The following is a 25,131-nucleotide window of genomic DNA, read 5'->3' as shown; positions in this document are numbered from 1 at the left end:
GGGCCTGCCTTGGGCCCCACCTTGACTTCTCCCAACAAGAAGATTGCATTTTGCCCCAGTTATTGGGACCAGGAATGGGTGGGCACTGAGGACCTGGAGGTCAGGCATGGGGAGTTCCTGAGGGGTTGGCAGAAAGATCTCAACTGGGAGAAGTCTCTGGGTTGGGGTGGGCATCAAAGCCAGGGTGACCTCTGGGTAGCAGATGCCCTCAGGAAGCACTGACCAGTCTATGAGGCTTTGAAGAGGAAGGGGACAGATGAGAGTTGGGAACCCAGAGGACCTGGACCCCAGTGGGGGGTGGGGGAGGGGACTTGGGGGGGGTGGGAGTACTCAACCCTAGATCTGTGTGAGACATTTCTCCATGTCACTGTGGGAAAGCCTTCCCAGAAGTCGCTCCACGTGTGTTCCCATGTCTGCGTGTGTTGAGAGCCCATCAGCAGGGCATGCATGATTCTTTGGCAACGTGTGTTATCCTGGAGCCACATGTTTTTATTGCTGACTTTAAATATTTATTCCACGGCAGAGAGACATTTGGTGTCTTTTTATAATTCGCTCGTGGTCATTGAATAGAGCAATAAATGGAGCATTTTGAGCAAAACTAACCTGGGTCTGTGTGACTTTCCTCTGCCCTGCACTTCTGCTTCCCTGCTCTCAGCCTCTGTGCCCATCCCTCCTGGGCCAGCACACAGAGCCTGGCCCTCACACTTACTGGCACCCTTTGTGGATTTTGGGAGTATGGAGCAAATCCAAATTTGAAAAACCAAAATAAGTCCATTCTGCAGGATTCTCGTGTACCCTCAGCCCCAGCCTAGCCAGGTGCTCTGGGCCATGGGGAGCCTCTAAGACAGGTGTGGAAGGCATCCAGGGAAGACAAAGTGTCTGCCAGGCCACCCTGGCACCCTTCTTTGTGGCAGATGGGCCACAAAGGCCAAGGCTGGGGCAAGGGGATGTTCAGGTCACTCCCAGGGCACCCCCTGTTGGCCAAACACTTACCCCATGTTAGTTCCACAGGTCCAAACAGCAGCTGCAGCCCAGAAGTTTCCCTTGTAAGGCCTGGGCCAACAGCAGCCCCTCCCAAGGGGCCCAGGGAATCTGCCTGTGGCCTTAGATCCTAAGTCATTCTAGACACTCTTGCTCTATTCTTATCCCCTGTCCCCCTGAGATGGAGCAAAAGTAGCTGTGATGCCAGTGTTGGCAAGTGGGGGTCACCCCAGGACAGGAGGGTGTCCACAACAGCTCCTTATAAGATACCAGTACCTTGGGTTGGTTGGCCAAGGGTTCAGGCCTACAGAGTATGCTTCAGATGACGAGGAAAGGACACAGGGTGGATGAAGCAGCCCAGATGAGGGTCCCAGAGAAAGGGTGCATGCTCTCCAGCCACCTTCAAACAGAGATCTCCCCCCAGAAGATGGGCCTTCCTACCTTGCTACCCAGATTAGAGAGGTTGAGCTGGTGGAGTGGGAAGGAGCTAACATTTCCCGGTCCTCTCCCAAGGTGACCCTCTAAGGCCACTCAGGCTTTGCATGAACCACACATACAGTTCAACATGAATGGTGCCCTCTGGATTTGTGCAAAGTGGCAAATGCTATAACCCACCTCAGCCTCCCAGTTCCTGGAAAATACAGACCCGTTGCTTTGCTCCCAAACCCCACTGGACTGTGTATGCACCTAAGCATGCATATGTGCACACTCGCACACCCTAAGTTCCTCAGCTCAGAGAGGTCCCACCTAGCAGCAGGGAGAACCAAAACCTCTACCACAGGGGAATGAGAGAAGTTCCCCTGGACCACCACCCTCAGCCTCCTACCTACCTGTGCACTTCCTCCAGCTCTGGATCCAGCCTTGCTTCTCTCTCCCCCTTTCTCCTCCCTACCACAAAGCAGTGTACCATCTAGCCGAGACAGCTGCAGATCCTGAGTAAGGGATCACCTCCCAGGGGAGGACAGACTTATAAAAACCAGGTGATTCCCAGTGGCACCACTGTTGGAGCAAAGGAAGGAGGAGACTGGCCACCCTCCATCCAGGCACCAGCTGAGCCTCCAGAGCTGTGGACACTCAAGTGTTGGGAGGGATTGGTAAGCACAAAAGGTAAGGCTTCTCTCTTCCCTCAGGAAAGGGGCAGAGCTGGCTGCTGCCTTCTGAGTCCAGAGTCGGACACAGGGTAGAGGACATGAGCTGGGACAGGAGTGGTGTCAGAACACAGAGGTAGAGTGGCCCAGGCAGAGATATGTGGAGAGTGAGGAGTGGTAAAGGTTAGCCTCAAACCAACTGCCTCAGAAGAAGGCCTTTAGGCTCTCTGGAAGGCCACTGGACTGGAGTCAGGAGGCCAGGCATCTACTCTTTGTGACCTTGGACAGGTCATTTCTCTGACCAAGTGAACCGTAAGTTCACTCATAATACTAAATAGGGATTGAAAAGTGGCAATGCTGGTTGAAGGATGGTAGATCCATCCACTCCTTGAAAAACTATGTATTGGCTCGGCGCCTATAGCTCAACCGGCTAAGGCGCCAGCCACGTACACCTAAGGTGGCGGGTTCGAATCCCCAGCCCGGACCCGCCAAACAACAATGATGGCTGCAACCAAAAAATAGCCGGGCGTTGTGGCGGGCACCTGTGATCCCAGCTACTTGGGAGGCGGAGGCAGGAGACTCGCTGGAGCCCAGGAGTTGGAGGTTGCTGTGAGCTGTAATGCCATGGCACTCTACCCAGGGGGACAGCTTGAGGCTCTGTCTCAAAAAAAAAAAAAAAAAAGAAAAACTATGTATTAACAGGAGTAAGGAAATTTTATGAACTGTATGGAAAAATCTGCAAGGTATATTAAGTAAAAAAAGAAAGAGGTAGGATAGTGTGTACAATAGGCTACCATGAGGTTAAAAAAAAAAAGGAAGAGGACAAGAATATATACCATATTCTTATTTGCATGAAGGAGCTGCAGAAGGAAACCAGAGACCACAAGGGGTGCCTATTGCAATGGGGAGGGCTGGGAGATGGACAGAGGGACTTAGAAGTGGAAGGGAGCCTCTTCGTGTAGTTTTTTTTTTAATGTTGTTTTACTACTTTGAATTACCAGTTCAAAGAAAAACATGAGAAATAAAAACTAAACCTCTGCCTTTACCATATCACCAATGAAAGCAGAGCTGTAGAAATGTGCTGCCATCTGTCTTAGCATTCCACCAATGCCAGTGGTCCCCAGGGCCAGAAGGAAGAGCCACAGCTTCCTTCTAAGGCTCGCTCCAGTATGGCTTAGTCAGGAGGTTCCTTCTTAGGTCTGACTTCATTCCCTCCTGATGAAACATCCAACACAGCCTCCCTAGTTCCACGTAGCTATCAATAGGTATCTTCAGCTCCCTCTGGGCCTTACCTGGTTGATGGGGTAAGTAGTCTAAGCCCCATATCCTTTCCCTCCAAGACTATGAAATGATTTAGAGTTACTTGGTGAGGGAAGAGGCCCATTGGTTCTTGTAACTAACATGGGAAAGAAAGGGAACTAGGAAGTGAAGAGAGGCCAAAGGTGAGGCCAAAGGTGAGGCCAGCTGCCTGACTGCTCTCCTGGCCCTCTCTTGTGCACATTCATCTCCCTTTGCATCCACACACACACATCTCTGAATCTCCCTCCTACTCCCTTCCTTGTCCTTCATGGCCTCATCCTCTCCCAGGTCCTCACAGGTGAGTGCCCACGCCTGCTGTTACCATGACGACAGTTTACCACCAGCAGATGCTGCAGGAGCATGTGTCCATGGAGTTCTCCAGCTCCTCCACCCACATGCAGACCTTCTCCCAGACAACCAAGATCGTGGGAGGCAAGTGGAGTGGGGACGGGGGAGGGATTGGAAAGGGGCAGCCATTCTTCCTTCACACCCACCCCTTGGGTAGCCTCAGTCTTTGCCACTAATGGGCCCCTCAGGGGCCCACAATATCAACAGCTACCCCCTTCCAACTTGTGCTTCTAATCTGGGCTTTGATAAAGCTTCAGCCAACTGGATGTTCACCACAAAGCAGATCTCCAAGAAACAGCTTAGGAAAAATCAGTCACATGGATGTGCATGAATGATTGATAAACTCTTGTTTAAGGAGATCAGAGCCAAAGGTGAATGAATTGTATCTCTGATGGTAGAATTTCATGCATGGGAGAAGTTAGGAAGGTAGCTACCTTATCTACATATGAGTAATGCTGACCCTGCTCCATTTAAGAAATAGGAGATCAGTGCAGAGTGACCTAAGCATCCAGCCTCTTAGCCCTTAGGGACCAGACTTGGGGGAGGGCAGATCCAGAAGAAAGCTGAGAAATGGTCTCAGAGCAGAGCAGACTGTTTTAGTCCTGTCTCTAATGGAAAGAGATTAAAAGATGGCCAAGAGCCAGGGTTTTGAATACCCCTTTTCACAGTCACAGCCCATTCCTCAAAGTCCCAGAGGGACAGAGTCCCTCAAAGTCCTCAGTGCATAGAGGTCAAGGCCAGAAACACTCTATACCAGCGGTTCTCAACCTGTGGGTCATGACCCATAGGAACCGTAGTAAAGGGCCACAGCATTAGGAAGGTTGAGAACAACTGCTCTATACCAACCAACCCCTCCTGGCCAGTGACAAAGCAAGTGAAACAGCTGAAACTCAAGGCCTATGTTCTAGACCAGAAGTTGCAAATGCAAATGATTTATAGCAGTGATGCTCAGAGTCACTGTAGTGTAGAAGGTGGGGTGAAGAGGAGAGTTAGAAAAAATGATATCTGAGTCTCACCCCAAACTATTAAGTCAGATTTTTTTTTTTAAGTTATCCAGGGATGCTAAAATGCAGCCAGAAAAACTAGGTATCACTGACCAACAGGGTCCAGGCAGGGAACATAAATGTGAGGAAAAGCGGAGAGGACATGCCCCATCTGAAAGGGTAGCCACTCCTCACCTCCCACATGATTGTTACCACATGGGAATATGAGTCCAGTGTTGAGAATCTAGAAAACTAAATTTTTACGTGAAATCTTTCCCTTTTCAGAGGTAGGGCTACTTTTTTGTTTAAACATTTTGGAGATCAAATAAAAGACATTTGCTGGCCAGGTGCAGCCTGCAGCCTGTTTGGAACCTCTGGTCACTACGGTATTTAAAAGCAGGCCATGACAGCTTCTTAACACATGTTTTTCATCTCAGTATCTCAGATCGGTGAGGATAATAAAGGCTCCTGCTTCACTGGAATGCAGTGAGGATTAAATAAGATCGTCTCTGATACGTGCCCAGTACAGTTCATGACATAAGGAAAATGCTTTATGATTCAGAGCAATTATTATGAATTGATAATTCACTAGCCAAGATTTTCTGTAATTTATACTGCAAAAACAGTTTTTTGTTTTCCAACTATAAAATCAGATTACCACAATGAATATGTTCTTTTAGCTTAGGAGATTCCCACGTATAGTGTCAATGGAGTGGGGTGGTGTCCCATCCCTCACTCAAGGATCACCACTCCCTAGGCAATGAATGCTGAACCCAGAGAACGGCAGGGAGAAAATCTAGAGCCGAAGCAGGCTTGGCCCCTTTTAATACTACTGGGGAAACCAGAACTTCTCGGAGTGAAGCACAGAGACCAAGGAAATCCCAAAAGGGAAGACTCCTATTCAAAAAAGAAAAAAAGAAAAAGAAAAAGATTAGGACTCAGGACCAAGACCCAAAACAGGCGATCGACCGCTGAGGTGTGGCAAAGGCGTTAGTGTCCCCTAGTGGTAAACATTTGCCATTACACAATGACCCATCGACTCAGGTCCTTGGACAAAGCTGGTTCTGGCCCCGCTTGCCTTAAACGCCATTTGTTCCCATGCTCCACTGTCTCCTGAAGAAAATCTCAATCCTCCGATCCTGGGCCGAGCTTCCACTTGGAGCCCATTCTGACCTCTCGCCTGCCTCCACAGAGGAAGTCGTGACGAGCAAGTCCTCGAGCACAGTGGAGTTCTTCAGTTTGGTGACCCGGAGTTCCAACATCCCTGCAGGCGAGAGCGTCCCTGAATTCGTGGAGAAACCTCATCCGGTGACCTCGCCCGAGGGTGTGTCGCTTCCCGTACCCCTCCCCTACCTCTGGTGCTTCGCCTTCTGATCTAATCCCCCCTAGCCCTCTCTCCCATCCCAATATCCCCCAATACACAGACACTGGCAGAACCTGGCCAAGAGTTCATCCCTCGCCCAGGGCCGGGATCAGATCTCTAGAAGCAGGCGGGGAGCTGGCAGTGGGTCTGGGCTGGTGGCTCAGAGGGGAAAATGTGTCCTGTGCTCACCGCAGGGGATAAAGCCGTGTTCCGAGCTCGGGTGCAAGGAAACCCCAAACCTAACATCTCCTGGAAAAGGGAGAGCGGCGTTCCCATCAAAGAGTCCGCCAAAATATTCTACGACAGCATTAACAAGGAGCACGTGCTGAAGGTACGGGACCCACGCGAAGTCCCGCTACTGATGAGGCCGGAAGCAGGGACCCCGGGGCCGGCCGCCAATCCTCTCAAGACCAAACAGCCACTATGGCGACCCGAGAACTGGGCGGTGGGGAGTCTGCCATCGCTAGAGAGGCTCAGCAGGATATCAGAGTCTGGAACTTCGATATTGCCAGAAAGCAGAGGGCAGAAATTACCAGCGGGGCAAGACAGAGCCAGAGTAAAGCCAGAGCGAGGCGTGGGCAGGGCCAAATGGAAGCAAAGGGGCAGTTCTAGAAGGCGAGTGACCCGGGAGATGGGCGTGGTTAGTAAGGGGTGGGACCATGGTGGTTGGGCCGGGCGGAGTTGAGGCGCCACCAGGAGGCAAGGAGCGACAAGTCCTAGAAAGGGCTGGGGTTTTGAGCTCTTCAGCTGATCCCTCCAGAACCCTCACTGAGATAACCCTTAGGTCTAACCAGCTTTGGGGACACTTTGTAAGAGCAGTGTCTGCCCAGCTGCAACCTCTGTCTCAAAGTTCTATGAAGTCAGGGAAGGATGGGTCACTGGGGGACCCAAGCTTATAATTACTCCTGTCCCTGTAATTACTTGGGTCCTGTCTCGACAACCTGTTGTGCTTTCACTCCTGTCTCCCACAGCCAGAAAGTTGGTTTCTTCTCCCAAAGACTCATCACTGAACCTTCAGCCACCAGCACCCCACCCACCACCACAGCACATAAAAGCTGCCCCAGAGTCCCCCTGCTGGCTAGACCTTACACAAGATCATTCATTCAGCAAACACTCTCTGAGGGCAAACACCTTGACTCGGGGCTGTAAGCACCATACAGATAGACACCAAGTCAGCCTTCCTCACGACTGCTTCCTTGGCGGCTCAGTCCAGTGCCTGGCACAGAGAAGTAAATTGTGTTAAATGAAGAAATCCTCATCCCAGTGCCAGAAACTGCACATTAGAGTTACAAGGCAGAGGAGGTCTCTGCATTCTAGGAGTTCACAGCCAGGGAGAGAGTTTAATGGGGAAGCAGATACTTTTATTGCCATGGAATCAGGCTACAAACATGCATACCCAAACTGATTGCTACTTCATACCTACAAATCATAGAGACTACTCAATCCTCTACACATGCACCCAACACTCAGCTCCTCTTCACCCCTTGCAAAAAAAAAAAAAAAAAAAAGCCCTTATTCTCCCTCTCACAGAAAGTCTCCCTGTGGTTCCTTCCCTCTCCCCCACTATCCCTGTGGTTCCTGCCCCTCCCCCACTAATGGCCTGACTCTGATCCAGCTGGAGCCACTGACCTCTGATGACTCTGACAACTACAAATGTATTGCAAGCAATGAACATGCAGATGCCATCTACACCGTGTCCCTGCTAGTGACTGAAGGTGAGCCAGCCTCCTCTTCCTAATCTTCCCTCTTAGGGACCAAATGCCCCCTTTCTGACCCTGTCCCTCTCTCTACCTCTCTGTCCTCAGGTCAAGAGAAAATGGATTTCAAAAAGATGTTGAAGAAGAGGTGAGGCTGAAAGGCTTTTCTGCACAGGGAGCTGTCTCCCCATCCGAGTTAGAGACTCTTGAAGACCTCTCTCAACAGAGCCCTGAATTCCAAAAATCTATGGAGTAGGGAGGGGCATCTCCAGGTTGATGGAGGCTCCCTCTATCTCCAGAGGGAGGCACTGAGTATAAGCTCAGACCCCTTCTCCTTCCAGGGCTCCTCCTGCTCCCAAGAAGAAACAGAAAGTGACAAATGAGAAAGAGATGCTGGAGATTTTGTCCAAGGTACCCAAGAAGGACTTTGAGAAGGTCTGCATGGAGTACGGTTTCACTGACTTCCGGGGGCTACTCAGGAAGCTCAAAGAGATGAAGAAGAAAGTGGAGGTGGAGGTCAGTGCCCAGTAGGGAACAAGGGCAGGCCAGGGGTTGGGCCTCACCCAAAGTGCTAGTGCCTTTGCATCTCCTGACAGCAAGGTCTTCCCAGCCCTGTACCACATACTCAGAGGCATACTCTCTACTGTGAGAGGAGGAAGGGAACTCAAGTCACCTTGCTTGTACCTCTCCTCTCATCCCCACTCCCTAACATACTTGACATGGACTTTGGAGTCAGAGAGACCTGGATTCAAATCACAGTTTTATTGTCTTATTAGCCATTTGAATTTGGGTGTCTCTCCGAGCTTCACTTTCCTCATCTAGAACATGAAAATAATGCTTTCCTCTTTCATTTGTTCTTACTGTTGTCACTCACTCATTCAATCAACCAACCATCTCATATTAAGCATCTATAGTGGAATTAAATAACCTATGTAATGGGCTCAGGTATATAGCTACTGTTCTTCAAATGGTGGTTAGTTTCTCACTCCCTATCATAGTCCTCTGCCCCTAAATCTTCTAAATGATCAATGGAGCACAAAGCAGAGGGCGGGGGGATGTTATCTAATAGGCCCCAGGCCCTTAGGGGCTCCTCCAGGATTGGGAACATAGCCGAGCCAGGCTCCAGATGCAGCTGACTCTTGCCATTTTATAATTACAATTTCTCAGGCCATCAGGATTCTGAAACCTCTGGAAGATGTAGAAGCCAAGGTTGATACCACAGCGATCTTTGACTGCATCATTGAGCTGAAGGACCCCAATGTCAAGATGATATGGATCAAGGTGGGGAAGGGTCTGGCCAGGGCCCACCATAGCAGTATCATTTCCTCTTTGTACCCACAGCCTTCTGAGATCCTCTCATTATCCATAAGTGAGGGCCTCTTTTCAATCCCATCAAAAGGATGCTTCTTGGGATGGCTGTAAGAGACTGGGAGGAGCTGGACTCTAAGATGTTCCATCTCTTTGCTGTTTGATCTGAGGCACATTCCTCTCTATGCCTCAGGCTACCCATGTTTAAACTGAAAGGCTTGATTAGATAGCCTTGAAGGTCATTAAAGATCTATGTCTCTAAGAAAAAGCATCTAAGGAACTCATGCACATTAACAGTTCAGGTCTATGGGGAGCCTGTGGGGAGGCAAGGCTTGATCCCACCAAGCCAGGTGATGAGGCCAGTGAGATTGTAGGAATTCTGGGTATGTTTGGAGAAGCAGGCTTATACCTCCAGCTCAGGCTGGCTTTGGGGAAGGGGAGCTCTGGAAATCTCCTAGACCCCCCTCATCAGCTTTCCTACCTGTTCCATGAGGCAGGGTACTGAGCCACTGAGGATCCAATACTCCCTGGGCAAGTATGATGTGAAGCAGATGGGCACCAAGCACATGCTGGTTATCACCAACGTGAACATGAGCGATGCCGGCCTCTACAGCCTGTCTGTGGGTGACAAGCGAATGAGTGCAGAGCTCACAGTGCTGGGTATGCATGTGGGCACTGGGGGACACAGGGTCAGAGGAGAGGAGTGGCCAAGGATTGGGTACATGGGGATATTAGAGATGATTGTGGGGCTATGCAGGAAAGTATTGTGTGGGGATGGGAGTTCCTGAAGGAAGGAAACATGAGATGTAAGAGAGGATTGTGAGATAGTAAATGCCATGGGGAAGCGCAGCCTAGGAGTCAAGAACATGGACTCTGGAGCTAGATTACTGGGGTTCAAATTCCAACTGCTGCCACTAATGAGCTGTATACTTTAGGGAAAGTTATTTAATTTCTCTTTGACTCTATTTCCCCATATGTAAAAATGAGGAATAATAATACATCCTCCCTATATGAGAATTGCATTAAAATATGTGAATTGGCTAGAATAGTTCCTCACATGTATCTAAGACTAAATAAGTACTTTTTAAAATTGCGCCTGTGGCTCAGTGGGTGGGGCGCTGGCCCCATATACTGAGGGTGGCAGGTTCAAACCTAGCCTCAGCCAAACTGCAACAACAACAACAAAAAAAAATAGCCAGGTATTGTGGCGGGCACCTGTAGTCCCAGCTACTCAGGAGGCTGAGGCAAGAGAATCACCTAAGCCCAGGAGTTGGAGGTTGCTATGAGCAGTGTGACACCACAGCACTCTACTGAAGGCGATAAAGTGAAATTCTGTCTCTACAAAAAAAAAAAATTGCTATTAACATTACTGGGCAAGAGAACATGTGAATATCATGGGAGGGGACACCAGAAAAGAAAGGTTCACAAACAGAATGAAAGGAAGGGTACTTCTCTCCAACTAAGGGCTACTGGAGGCTCATCACCTGAGTCCCTATGTCCATGTCCCCTGCACCATCCCACCTTGCAGGGGGACCAGGACTACAGCCTAATGACTGCCTCTCTTACTCTCTGCTACAGATGAGCCACTAAAGTTCTTGGGAGAAATGAAGCCGCTGAAGGTGACAGAGCGCCAGACAGCAGTATTTGAGATCCGCCTCTCCAAGAAAGAACCCAATTTTGTCTGGAAGTTCAATGGGAAGGAACTGAAGAGGGATGACAAGTATGAAATCACAGTGTCTGAGGATGGTCTGACCCATACACTTAAGATTAAGGATGCCCGACTCAGTGACAGTGGCGAGTTCTCTGCCCAGGCTGGGGGGCTGGAACAAAAGGCCAAGCTCACTATTGACCGTAAGTAGTTGGCCAAGAGCCTAAGGGGTGGACTTCATGCCACAGAAACCTTCGTGTGGGTATTCATCATCCATCTATCCATCCATCTCCTCTTTGTCAGGTCCTGTAATGAGTACCAAAAATATAAGGTGTTCTCTTCTTTGTTAACCCCTAGTTTAGTGGGGGTTAAACTATGGTACTGCCACTGACCTTGTGGATGGTAAGACCCATCCAGTCAATCATCACTGACCAATTCCTCTGCCCTGACAATCCCCTACAGTGGATAGGGGGCAGATATGAAAATGAAATTAGAATTACTGTTCTTGAGGCTAGGTGCAGTGGCTCATGTCTGTAATCCTAGAACTGTGGGCAGCCAAGGTGGATGGATTGCCTGAGTGCAGGAGTTTGAGACCACCTAAGCAAAAGCAAGACCTCATATCTACTAAAAACTGGCCAAGCATTGTGGTAGCAGATACCTGTAGTCCCAGCTACTCAGGGAGACTGAGGCAGAAGGATTGCTTAAGCCCAAGAGTTTGAGATTGCTATGAGCTATGATGCCATGGTACTCTCCCCAGGGCGACAAAGTGAGATTCTATCTCCAAAAAAAAGAATTGCTGTTCTTATTTCAAGAGCCAAGACAGACTGGGGTCTCATCATCTGGGAGATCATGGACTAAGAAGTTATAGCTCTAGTATCATATATTATAGTACTCTCAACTACTCACATTCTGATATTATAACTCACTTAGGGATTTGTACATCATAATGTATACACTAATGAGCATGTCACACATGTGAACCACACCTGGGATATCCATCACATGGAATTATCATCGCCATGATGGTGAGAGACAAAAAAAAAAAAAGAGCTGACAATGTCAGAAATTATATGATAAGGTGATATCCAAGTTTTACCAAGAAAAAAGTTCAGATTTCAGAGAAATGGGGAGAGTAAAGGACATCACCAGCAAAAGTAACAGCCATGTACAGAGGCCCAGACACCAGTCAGACAATGTAGGTATGGCATGGCTGGAGATCCAAGAGATTGGGGGCGGGGGGTATTAGAGATGTGGACTGCTGTGCTTTGAAAGTTCTTTTCCCATTTTACAATAAAGAAACTGAGACTCAGAAAGGCAAATGTGTTGTGTACAGTCGACTGTCAAGTAAGGGGCAGAGCTGGGATGGTCCCTGTCAAGTGCTTCAGTGAGTCACATACTGCACACAAACACATTCAACATTGCAAGTTCCTGCCAAACGGGCGGGGGGGTGGGGGGGGCGGGCCAGGGCAGCATATAGCTGTAGAAAAAGGATGTAGTGATTCAGGAGCAGGCCCAATTGTCTGTGTTTCTGTCTGCAGGAATCCCCATCAATTTTGTAAGCACCCTTAAAAATGTACGTGTGAAAGAGAGGAGCCGAGCATGCCTGGAATGTGAGCTGACATCTAAGGATGTGACCCTGCGCTGGAAGAAGGATGGACAGCTGCTGGCACATGGCACTAAGTACAGCATGAGCCACGAGGGCAAGCGAGCAGAGCTGGTCATTGAGGATGCACAGCTCAGTGACGATGGCGAGTACACTGTGGTGGCCATGCAGGATGGGGACCCCACTGAATACTACAGTACTGCCACCGTCACTGTGGATGGTAAGACCCACCCTGTCAATCTCCATTTACCAGTTCCTCTGACCCTGGCACTCCCCTACAGTGGCCCCACTACTGACCCCAATCCTCCCCCAGACCATGACCAACTTGTATTTCCCTGCTTCACCATCCCCATCTCCCAAATTCTAACAATGCACTGAATATCCATATCTCCTAAGCCATAGTCATCCCCCATCTCCCAGTCTCTATTCCAAATTCCCTGACTTCATTCTTCACTTTTCAGACCCTAACCATCATCAGCAATCCTGATCTGACCACAAATCCTTGACTGGAACCATCTCCTACTCCCTAACCAGACCAACTCTCCACTGCCCCAGGCTACCCCCAACACCCAGTGACCCTGGGCATCCTATAGACCACCATAAACACAACTAAATATCCCAGTTCCACTAATCATCTCCGTCATCTATTCCCCTCTTCAGCCAAGCATCCTAAGTCCCTGCTAACCATTGCCGGCTCATCAACTCCCTATTAACCAGCTCCCAGAAAGACTTTCTAGGAGAGGGTTAGCCATTTCCTAAGCCTTGGCCTCTTCCCCAATCCCTCCCACCTATTTGCTCCAGCGTCCCTCCCACTATCCCCCAATCACCCACTGACCATTGGCAAGCCACCTATTCATCATAAATTATTGTGATTGACGTTGCACCCCTGTTTCCATGACCTAAACCACCAAACCCTTTTCCTATGAGTCCCTTCCACCCCAGCACTCTGACCCAGTCCTTCCCCCTTTCTCCCCAGAGCGTCTGGCCACGGTGAAGAGCGGGATGTCTGACATACACGCGGCCACCGGGAGCCCGTCGGAGTTGTGCGTAGTGCTGAACGACGAGAAGGTGGAAGGCGTGTGGCTGAAAGATGGCAAGGAGATCCAGATCACGGACTTGCCTGGTGTGCAGATTGTGAAGCAGGGTGCAGTGCACAAGCTCATCTTCCCCAATACTGGCCCCGAACACGAGGGCAAGTACACGTTCCGGGCCAAGGGCGCAGAGAGCGAAGCTTCTCTGTACATCGCAGGTATGCTCCAGCCCAGGGTGGACAAAACTCAACCAGCCTGCACCTGGCCCGCCCACACGCTTATAGCTCCTCCCCATTCCCATTGGCTCCTCCCCTATTGCCGAGGCTCCTCCCATATTACCGAGGCGTCCTCAAACTACAACCTAGGACATTTATCCGGCCCGCCGGGTGTTTTTGCTGCCGCTGCCTGTCCTGCTTAGCAGCCGACTCATCCCGGGGCCCGCTGTCCGGCCCTCCAACAGTCTGAGGGACAGTGAACTGTCCCCCTGTTTAAGAAGTTTGAAGGCCCCTGCTTCCTTGCCACCCTTCTCTGCAGATCCTCCTGCCATCGACCCATCTGTACTTGAGGCGCTGGCGGCGCACCCAGTGACCGTGAAGGTAGGTCACACGGCACACATCAAGGTGCCTTTCCGGGCAAAGCCACTGCCCAAAGTAACATGGTACAAAGATGGCATGGAGGTAACCGAGGAGGAGCGCGTGTCCATGGAGCGTGGGGAAGACCAAGCTCTACTAACCATCTCAAAATGTGTGCGTGAAGACAGTGGCCTAGTGCTTCTCAAGCTCAAGAATGACCATGGCTCAGCCACAGCCACTCTGCACCTCAATGTGCTGGGTAAGAGCAGGGGTGGGCTGAGGGCTCCAGGTGCCCAAGCTCAGGAGGGAGGCCGGGGCTGAGTTGGAGTTGGAGCTGGGAGTGGGACTGAAGGGCTACCTTTGCAGCCAGAAACCCACTTCCTAACTTCCTAACTAGGTGGCCGTGGTCAAGTGAACCTCTCTAAGCCTCAGCTTCTCACCAGAAATACAGTGATTTTCCCCCCTAGTATCTATTTCTAGTGAATTTAAAGTGCATAGTCAAGTGCACAGCACATAATAGACTTTCAAATATGTTACTTAAGTATTGACTTGAAGATGAGGACATGGTTGGAGGTAAGGTGGAAATGAAGTAAAAAAAAAAAGGTGAAATTTGGGGATGGGGTAAGGTTGATTGGGAAGAGTAGTAAGGATGGATGTGAAATGGACTGGGCTGGGAGATTATTCAGGGCTAGGGATAAAATAAGTTGGAAGAGGAAGATGGAAAGGGGGGTGAGAATGAGATTTGGGATTGGTCTGAACATGGGGACAAGGAAAGAAATGAGGCGCTAGCCTTCATGAACTTATATTCAACATGCAACACATACACATGGTCATCACCTCCTCTACCTGAGTTTCCATCATGCTATGGGGTGGGAAGGTTTGAGTTTCAATTCAATTCTATGCATGACTGAGCATCTCCTCTGTGTTCTCAGTGCTAGGGATGCAGAAATGAAGTATCCCCAGCAGTTCCTCAACCCAAAAGGGATGAAACTGATAGACAGATATGTAATTATAATATAAGATAAATTGTGATAGCAGAAAGCACATGTGTTCTCAGAAGAGGTAGGAATCCTGTCTGCAAGGGGATTGGTAGGGGATCCCCCTAAGCCAGGGACCCCTCAGGTCCCCAGACCACCCACTCCTAGGCAAGTGGGAGGTTCAGGGGACAAGGATCAAACTCTTTGAGCAAGTCTTAGAAGAAGGGGCAGTGGACATAGGCAATGGCAAGGGATCCCAAAAGCTCAGGACCTGGCTGTGCCCCAGCCTGGCCAGACCTTCGGTGGGAGGGAGGAGGCCTTTCTGATTCTTTGCTCCAAAGTTCCATTCTGAAGCTGTTCTTTGTCCCTAGACCGTCCCAAGCCTCCACAGGGCAAGGTGGAGTTCCTGGAGCTCTCAGGTAGTTGTGTGCACATGAAGTGGAAGGCTCCAAAGGACAACGGTGGGCGCCCTGTGACACAGTTCATTGTGGAACGGAGGGCAGTCGGCAAGAAGTCCTGGATTAAGATAGGCGAGGTGGATGGCAAAGTCACCGACTTCTCTACCAACAAGGTGGAAGAGGGAAAAGCCTACCAGTTCCGTATCCTTGCAGTCAATTCAGAAGGCGTGAGCGACCCGCTGGAGACTGATGAAGTGTTTGCAGGAAATCCCATAGGTCAGTGAGATAGCCTGGGGTCAAGGGGTCAAGATTGGGGCCTTCAGCCCGTGAGGAATACTGGTCTGTAGGAAGTTCCACAGGATCATCTCCCTAGCTATCCCAGGAGACAGACTGATTCCAGAACATCACCTCAGGTAGGAATCATCAACTTTGGCCAGTCATATTTTGTGCACAATACACTCCCAGAGGTGTATGCAGTCCATGCTTAATTCCAAGGAACTGACTCCACTGTCTCCATTCCAGAAATCATCCTAGAATCCAAGTGAGCATGATGTTGCTTCAGGGATAACCTTGAATCCATTCTAATATTTTCCAAAAAAAACCCCTGACACCTGCGGTTTACTTGCGATTGCTAATAAATTAATTGCTATACCCTCCCTGAATGACCTCCATATCTCAGTGTGTCAAGACAGTAAGTAGATTGAGAACTGTGGCCACACAAGTGGGAAAGTGTTTGTTAAGCAATGATTCCCAATAGTGGCTACACATTAAAATCACCAAGGGTCTTTTAAAATGCTAACACAGGGTAGCGCCTGTGGCTCAGTGAGTAGGGTGCTAGCCCCATATACCTAGGGCGGTGGGTTCAAAGCTGGCTCCAGCAAAACTGCAACAACAACAAAACAAAGAGATGCTCCTGCTTCAACCTCCTGAGTAATTGGGACTATAAGTATCATGCTACCCTGACACCTGGTTAATTTTGGCTCCATGCCTGTGGTTCAAGCAGCTAAGGCGCCAGCCACATACACCTGAGCTGGCAGGTTCAAATCCAGCCCAGGCCTGCCAAACAACAATATGCCTGCAAACAAAAAGTAGCCAGGCGTTGTGGCCAGCATCTGTAATCTCAACTACTAGCGAAGCGGAGGCAGAAGAATCACTTGAGCCCAGAAGTTGCAGGTTGCTGTGAGCTGTGATGCTACGGCACTCTACCCAGGGTGACAGCTTGAGGTTCTATCTTAAAAAAATAAAATGAAATGAAATAAACTACTAACACATGCCATCCATCCCAGGCCAATTAAATTAGAATATTGGGCTAAGCAAGGTGGCTCATGTCTGTAATCCTATCACTTTGAGAGGACAAGGCAGAAGGATCACTGGAGCCCAACATAGTGAGACCCAGGTCTCTACAAAAAGTAGAAAAGTTAGCCAGGAATAATGGCCTGCATTTGTTGTGCTAGCCACTCAAGAGGCTGAGGCAGGAGGATTGCTTAAGCCCAGGAGTCTAAGGTTACAGTAACCTATGATGATGCCACTGTACTCTAGCCACTGATGATGCCACTGTACTCAGGCAACAGAGTGAGATCTTGCCTCAAAAAATAAATAAATTAGATTATCAAGGTGTGGGTTTGTTCTTACTTTCCACGTGTATTAATGAGCAACCAGAGTTAATCATTAAAGTTACCTCTTGGGAATGAGACACAATTATAAGAGGGGCTTTGCCTAACAAATGCAATCAATGTAACCTAATTCTTTGTACCCTCAATAAATCCCAAATAATAAAAAAAAAAAATCATTAAAGGTTTTGGGGGGGACTGAGCACAGTGGCTCATGCCTATAATCCTAGCACTTTGGGAGGCTTAAGTAGGAGGATTGCTTGAGGCCAAGAATTTGAGAGCAAGACCCTCCTCTACAAAAGAAAAAAGAAAAAAAACAGAAAAATTAACCATGTGTGATGAGGCACTCATCCAGCCTACTCAGGAAGCTGAGAAAGGAGGATTGCTCAAGCTTAGGAGTTTGAGGCTACGGCGAGCTATGAAGATGCTACTGCAGAGTGAGATGCTGTCTCAAAAAAAAAAAAAATTAAAGTTTTTTTTAAGGATGAGCAGAGGTCAGTGTGGAGTAGACAACTGTATATGTGTTTCCCCCTCCTAACCTTTGCCCTCTGTCTGTCCCCCACAGAGCCACCTGGTCTTGCCTCCCAGCCTCAAGTGACTGATGTGACCAAAGAGGCCATGACTATCACATGGAATGCCCCTACCCAGGATGGGGGAGCCCCAGTGCTCGGCTACATTGTAGAGCGGAGAAAGAAAGGCAGTAATTTGTGGGTGCCAGTCAACAAGGACCCCATCCAAGGTGAGGCCCTAGAGACGGAGGCCCAGGAGAGATCAAAAGAACTTTTGCTGAGTGGACCCATCACTACTCTGAATGTCCTCCCTTCCCTAACTCTTTTGGAAGTTCTAACAACATCCCATGACCTCCTTTTCAATGTTCTCTCACTCTGTTCTTTTATCGCCTTGATGCTCCCGGCCTCAACCACTTATCTTCCCATTTCAGGCACCAAGTACACTGTGGATGGTCTCCTGGAGGACACAGAATATGAATTCCGAGTTATAGCTGTAAATAAGTCAGGCCCTGGACAGCCCAGTATGCCATCCAGCTCAGTAGTGGCCAAGGATCCTGTTAGTAAGTACGGAGCTGTCAGGCCCCAGAACATAGTGGAATTAGCTCATTCAAAGTAGATAGAGAATTTCCTTCCTGGGAAAGTCACCAGCCTCCACTCTCTGGAAGCTAGCAGCTTCATAGAGGGATAGGATTCACACACAAGAGAAAGGGGGAAAATAAAGATTGAAAGTCAGGGACAGTGGCTTGGCGCCTGTGGCTCAAGTGGCTAAGGCGCCAGCCACATACAAGGTGGCAGGTTCGAATCCAGCCTGGGCCTGGAAACAATGACAAAAACAACAATGACGGCTGCAACTAAAAAATAGCTGGGCGCTGTGGTGGGTGCTGTGGTCCCAGCTACTTGGGAGGCTGAGGCAGGAGACTCACTTGAGCCCAGGAGTTGGAGGTTGCTGTGAGCTGTGATGCCACAGCACAGGGGGATAGCTTGAGGCTCTGTCTCAAAAAAAAAAAAAGAAAAAGAAAGTCAGGGACAGTGAAGAGGTAAGATGCAAGAAGTTTTTATCAAGCTTTGAGTGTTTCTGGTTAGGTGAGATAACAGGCATGTTGAGGATTGAATGAGGGTGTTCGGGAAATATGTGGGAAGGTATTGAGTTTAGGAAACAAGGTGGAGGTCCTGCCTGTCAATGGTCATGGTGGAGGTGGCTAGGGTAAAGGCTAGCGTTTTGAATATAGCATATGTATACATTAAGAGCAGTGGTTCTCAATCTGTGGGTCACGACCCCTTTTTAACAATGAAAATACATTGCAGCATTAGGAAGATTGAGAACCACTGATTTAGAGGGTATTGACATTAGGGGTGAAAGTATTGAGTCAGTAAGAGAATTAAATTTGAATTTGGAGGTTGCTGAATATGCACAGTTAGGTATTAAGGGTTTAACTGTGGGAGCTGGACATAGAAGTGGTAAAAACTAGGGTTCAGGTATACAGTGTAGGAAGTGGGCACTGCATTGAGTGGAGATGAGTTGGGGGCCAACTGTATGTCTTTTTTATCCTAGAGCCCCCAGGCCTGGTGCAGGGCCTGCATGTGTCTGATTCCTCCAACTCCAGCATCTCCTTGGCCTGGCGGGAGCCTGCAGAAGGTGACCCACCCTCTGGCTACATCCTTGAGATGCGGGCTGAAGACACCAAGGAGTGGTCCAAGTGTACAAAGATCCCCATCTCAGGCACCTGCTACACCGTGGGAGGCCTCACTGAGAGGCAGAAATACTTCTTCCGAATCCGGGCTGTGAACGAGGCTGGGGTTGGGGAGCCTGTGGAGCTAGACGAGGGGGTCCGTGCCATGCCACCACCAGGTCAGAACACAGAGAGGGCGTGGGTTCATGCCCAATATCCGAGCTCCAAACCTCTTCCCTGGGGCCTCAATCCAGAGGGGAAAATTGGGTGAAGATCAAGAATAAGTCATACAATTTATTATATCTGGACAGAGATATATCCAGGGGCACCCCTGCTTAAAAAAAAAATAAAAAAAATTCTCAACTTTGTGTCAAGGGAGATGTTAGAGACTTGGACACAAGACATAGGACCTGCCTTCTATGGTCTTACATACTAGTAGAAGACAGATGAGAAAACAAATGCTTCACAGTGTTGCAGAACAGCAAGATGTTTTGTTGCCTTTAGAGGGGCATAAAAGAGAAGAGGTTGGAAAAGGCTTTGGTGGAGAGACTTAAAGCTGAGTCTTGAAAGAGAGGCCCATGCCTCCACCTTTGTCTCCTCCATCTCAGCTGCACCCAAGTTTGACCTCAGTGCCCGGCTGAAGAGTCACATGGTGGTTCGTGCTGGGACAGCCCTCTGCATCCATGCAGCCTTCTCTGTGAGTTGTTCCTGACCCTAGCCCCTTGGCCCCCACTATTATAGCCATCATTAGTCTCTGCCTCTGCCTCTGCCCCTTAACAGATTCCTGGTGCTAGAGGCTGACAGAAGACTCCTTGACCTGGAAGGGGGGGCAACCTACCTCCAAATACCATCTAAGTGACCAAAAGTGCCATCTCCCACACAGGGCTCACCACCACCCAATGTGATATGGCAGAAAGATGGCATCCCCACCAAGGGTCGAGAAACCATTACCAAGGGCAAAAACCACTCCCAGTTCCTCATCAATAGCACCAAGCGCTCTGACTCAGGGGTGTACCGGATCTTGCTCCAGAATGAGTTTGGAGAGGCATACTACGACATCCACGTGCGTGTGGCAGGTATGGAATTCCTACCATGGGAAAGTTGTGCCTTAAGATAGTGAAACCTTCTTTGACAACACAGAGCAAAATTTCATCAGCCTAGTAGAGAGGGTCTGAAGCTGTGGAGGCACTGAAGTAGGACCAAGCCCTTGTTTCAGTTTCTGCAGTCATATCTGGCAAGCTTTGAGACATATATAGAGTATGGTCAGCAGAAAGAGTAGAGAATTGATGAAAGGCAGGAGGCGCAGGGAGAGATGAATCTGTTAAAAATTGAGGTGACCTCTTAGAGCTGGAAGCTATACAGTAAAGCTCTAAATGCCAAGGAAAGAAGGGATGAACTTTTATTGAACAGTAACTACACGCCAGGCACTTTACCCACTATTTCTATGAAATAGTCACTGTTTAGCCCTATTATAAAAATGAGGAGGCTCGGTGCCTGTGGCTCAAGCGGCTAAGGCACCAGCCACATACACCTAAGGTGGCAGGTTCGAATCTCCAGCCCGGGCCCGCCAAACAACAATGATGGCTGCAACCAAAAAATGGCCAGGCGTTGTGGCGGGCGCCTGTGGTCCCAGCTACTTGGGAGGCTGAGGCAGGAGACTCGCTTGAGCCCAGGAGTTGGAGGTTGCTGTGAGTGTGATGCCATGGCACTCTACCCAGGGGGATAGCTTGAGGCTCTGTCTCAAAAAAAAAAAAAAATGAGGAAAGGGGTCTCAGAAAAGATAAGTAACTTCCCAAAGTCACAGGGCTAGTAAATGGCACAGCAACACTTCAGAAATAGTTTCTTCTGACTTTAAGACACCAACTGACTTAGACCAAGAGAGGTTGTGCCCCATCCCGTCTTCCATTAGGCTTGGCAGGTGGCTAGGGTGAGGGCACCTCAGGCCACCTAAAGTCATAGGCCTTCCAACTCTTCCAGATTTCCCCCGACTCCCCACAAACTTACAGCTGTTTGAGGAGGTCCCCAACACTGTGACTTTGACCTGGAACCACAGCCCTGATGTGCAGGAGGACGGGGAGGCCCACTATGTCATCATGAAGCGGGATGCAAGCACTGCCACCTGGTACACGGCAGCCGAGCGTGTCTTCAGCAACAAGTACACAGTCACTGGGCTGCTCCCAGGCAGGAAGTACTACTTTAGAGTGGTGGCTCGGAATGAAATCGGTGACAGTGAACCACTCGACTCCAGGGACACCTGGCTTGTCAATAAGGACAAGAGTGAGTTGGGGCCTTGAGGCTTCGAGTTATGTCTGGGAGCCCTGATCATGGGGATGGCATTAAGTCACAAGGGGTACCCAGGCGGTAAGAGAAAATCTGAGAACCGTTGCCTTCAGAGAGTTCAGCGTCTATGTCGCTGGGGAGAGAAGTAGATGTCAGGGGAGTCTAGCTGAGGCGCCTTCCTCCGAGTGCTTTGAGGGTGGAGGTAGGGAGGTACCTTTGGGGGTGGGAATGACGGAGGGACAGGGAAAAGCGTGGAGGGGCGGGACTTAGAGGCACGCCCTCTCTGAGGGAACGGCTTCTGGGAATCCTGGAGGAAGGGGTTAAGGGTCCGGATGGCGTCCAAATGAGGGGCTAAATAAGAGAGAGAAGATGTGGAAGCTGAAATTACGTAGGGGAAGCTTGGAGGCGGAGTTAAAGGCGGATAACAACTGAGAACACCCAGCTTCAGGAAGCTGGGGCTGGAAAGACATCTAGGACCCTGGGTCTGGGGAAGTGTAAAAACCTGTGAACCCTGGAGTGGCTGGGTGAGGGATGGAGGCAGGGTGAAGGGGTGAAGGCGGTGTGGGGATAACCGATATAAACTTTAGGCTTCCAGAGTTGATGGTCTGGGAATCTGGCCCAGGTCTTCAGGGTTCCAACGCGCTTTCTGAGCTCTAAGAAGGGTGGGCCAGGCGGAAGTCTGGGGAGCTGGGAGCAGGTTTACACCCGTATTGTCCTCCCTACTCCCACCCCCACCCCTCGCAGTTGAGGACATGAGCGCCAAGCTGAAGCCCTACGAGCAGAAGGACTGGCGCCACGCACCTCGCTTCCTGACCCCCCTCAAGCCGCACACCGTGCTCCGTGGCCAGGACTGCACTATGACCTGCGCCTTCCTTGGGAACCCGCGGCCCACGGTGACCCTTTACAAAGGCGACGTCAACATCACGGCCAACTCTAAGTTCTGGTACAACTCCACCAGTGGCGTGTGCACCCTCGTCATCCCCACCTGCACGCTAAAGGACACCGGCGAGTACAGCGTGCTGGTGGAGAACGAGTTGGGCAAGGACCGCAGCAGCTGTACGCTCACTGTCTACGGTGAGGTCGGGGAGGGCGCCTGGGACGTAGGGGGTGGGAGACGAGGAAGGCCAGGGCAGAGGTGCAAAATGGTCGAATGGTGGATCATGAGTCAACGCTCTTCGTTTGGCTGGGCACCGGTTTTTATTTAATCTGCTATCAGGTGATGCAAACATTCTTAATTGGCCACAGTTCTTACCACTCTCCCGTTCTCTGGATGTCATTTGTTATGTGCACTGGCCCCTATAGATGTTGGAGTTCTCCATCCCTAGATAAGAAGTGGTTTGCAACCCTTGTGGGGACTACACCTGCCTTTAAAAAAAGATACTGGACTAAACCAGATTCACCAATCACAAATTCTCTGACAGGGTTCAGGAAGGAATCTATGTTTGCAAAATTTTGCAAGTGATTCTGATATGCAACCAACGATTGGTCTAGGATAAGGACACGGGAGGTACAAATAAGGGGACTGGAGAGAACCCTCCCTTTTTGCACATGCATGCCATGTTTCTGCTCATGTGTGCACAAACAGGGAAATATTTTATTCCTTCCCACATAGTCTATTGTCTTCATAGCTACTCAGCTAGTAGCAGCATGAACTCTTTAAATCAGGGGTTCTCAACCTGTGGGTTGTGACCCCTTTGTAACAATGAAAATACATCCTGCATATCAGATATTTACATTACGATTCATAACAGTAGCAAAATTACAGTTATGAAGTAGCAACAAAAATAATTTTATGGTTGGGGGTCACTACAACATAAGGAACTGTATTAAAGGGTCACAGCATTAGGAAGGTTGAGAACCACTGCTTTAAATGCAAAGCTCACCTGCTTTGCTTTCTCTTTCTGAAGTTACTCCCCTAGCTTTCCTACCCCCAAATAAAATCCCAAACGAACAAGGTTCCCCTCTCCTTAACCTCTCCGGTCACATCTTCTGCCACTCCCTGAACTCTCCATGGCACTCCAGTGCTGTGGTCTCCATGGTTACAGACCCTTTTTATCCAGTTATATATGTCCGTCCTTGGGGAAAGGACCATATCCTGTTGCTCTGTCTCTCAAGTGTTTAAATGTCTGGCACTGAAATGATGTCTCCAGAGTGGCTGCCGAACTGCAACAGAACTAGGCCAGGGAAAGCACTGTGGGAGCTATCCAGCTTTCATTGCACAATCAGAGATCCCCAACAATTTAACTCTGGTTGTAAGCACATGGGCCCAGGGCCCTGGCTCTACCGCTGAACAGCCGTGTGACTATGGCAAATTCTCTGAGCCTGTTTTCTACTCATAGGGCTCTGAGGTGTAAATGAGATAGTGTATGAAGTGCCTGGCACAGTACCTGGCAAATATTAAATGCTGAATAAATGGTAGCTCTTGACCCCATATACTCTGCCAACCCAGGATTAAGAGTCCCAAGGTCCAGCCCCTGGTTCCCATGTAGGAACTCCAAGTCCAGCAGTTTTGAGTTTCCCTGGCATCATTAATACAAATACTTGGTTTTCTCTTTCAGACAAAGATGACAAGTCAATTCTAGCATCCCTCACTGAGAATCTGCAGAAGAAATCAAAGCACCTTATGTGAGCTCCAGTCCAGGCATCAAGAGGCTGTTGTGATGTAGGGCTTCTTGGCCTGTCCTCTGCATGCCCAGTGTAGGCATCCCAAGTTGCTCTCTGGTGCTTGTCAATGCAAACATTCAGTGAAGGGAGGGGACAATAAACTAGAATCCCTCTTTCTTGTTCCTGAGAGTGGTATATATCAGGGACCAAGAGGAAAGACATAGGCATGGGATGAAGACTCACAGACCTCGACCCCTAAGAGCCCTGTCCAAACTCATCCACATAGGAGTGACCATCCCCCTTTTTGACTGGGCCCCTCCTCTGCATCTACCCTGTACCCTTTCCCTCCCCTCAAGGACTGGGGGCAAGTCTTGCTGACTTCATCTTTCTCCCCACCCTGCTCCATCCCTAGTTCATATTAGGTAGGTTCATGTTCAGAGCTCTGGGGTTTGAAAGGATCAGAACTTTGCCTCTTTAGTGACCAGGGTTCCCACTATCAGAGCTAGAAGGAATTGGTCACCCGGCTCACTAAGTTTCAAATCTATGTTTTGCAGTGGAATACTTTCTGAAAAAAAAAAAAAAAAAAAAAACTTAAGGAGCTACTGGACTTGAAACAAGACTAGGGAGTTTTTGAGCCTGCCTTCTCTCCTTATTCCTTTGCTACTCCCCATAAGGAATCTCTGTAAAAACCCTAATCGAAAAATCACTTATTCATCCAACACACACAATGATACTTGAGTCTCCTGTATCACATCTCCACAAATGTGCAATGCCTTTACAAAATGGCATATTTACCACCATCCAAGGCTTCCCTTTCTACTTCTGGGTAGCGCATTGCCTGTTAAAATGCAAATACCCCTGGAGTGGGAGTGGGGTGACAAATTATTCTGCCAGGGCTTTACATCTAAAGTATGAATCAGCTAATCTAATCCCATTCCTCCCAGCTGTTCAACTAGGAGAAGGAGATACTTTAAGGGAATCTGGAACAGGCAGTGGATGTGGGGTGTGGGGGGAGGAGGTGGGCAGCAGGGTAACTGAAGGTCACCAAGGGTGTTGGGCATCTGTGCACAGGGGAGTGCATCAAGACCACATTTGGACAGTGGCAAATACTATCCATCCCCCATCCTCCTGAATCACATCCTCACCCACACATGTGACCAGG

General features: G+C 49.3%; 1 protein-coding gene across 1 annotated transcript; it reads left to right on the top strand.

Moving 5' to 3' along the window:
* Positions 1-3,691: 3,691 nt before the first annotated feature.
* IGSF22 (immunoglobulin superfamily member 22) lies at positions 3,692-24,141 on the top strand. Its single transcript, XM_003781163.2, has 21 exons — positions 3,692-3,800; positions 5,892-6,023; positions 6,257-6,393; positions 7,678-7,777; positions 7,868-7,907; positions 8,101-8,275; positions 8,927-9,040; positions 9,565-9,727; positions 10,646-10,918; positions 12,254-12,538; positions 13,295-13,567; positions 13,884-14,180; positions 15,270-15,572; positions 17,472-17,645; positions 17,847-17,975; positions 18,968-19,264; positions 19,694-19,782; positions 19,969-20,161; positions 21,063-21,362; positions 22,110-22,439; positions 23,924-24,141. The coding sequence occupies exons 1-21, from the start codon at positions 3,692-3,694 to the stop codon at positions 23,992-23,994; spliced, it is 3,984 nt and encodes a 1,327-aa protein (XP_003781211.1). The 3' UTR covers positions 23,995-24,141.
* Positions 24,142-25,131: the final 990 nt, after the last annotated feature.

Source organism: Otolemur garnettii, unplaced genomic scaffold (genome assembly GCF_000181295.1).
Source record: "Otolemur garnettii isolate 467f Iridium unplaced genomic scaffold, OtoGar3 scaffold00001, whole genome shotgun sequence".
Classification (NCBI taxonomy): Eukaryota; Metazoa; Chordata; class Mammalia; order Primates; family Galagidae; genus Otolemur; species Otolemur garnettii.
This window is presented reverse-complemented; position numbering and strand designations above follow the sequence as displayed.

Bases quoted from the DNA above. Each gene is read 5' to 3' on its own strand.
- IGSF22 (XM_003781163.2), top strand. From the start codon at position 3,692: ATGACGACAGTTTACCACCAGCAGATGCTGCAGGAGCATGTGTCCATG. The intron at 6,394-7,677 runs GTACGGGACCCA...ACTCTGATCCAG, and splicing joins ACAAGGAGCACGTGCTGAAG to CTGGAGCCACTGACCTCTGA. The intron at 22,440-23,923 runs GTGAGGTCGGGG...TTTCTCTTTCAG, and splicing joins CTGTACGCTCACTGTCTACG to ACAAAGATGACAAGTCAATT.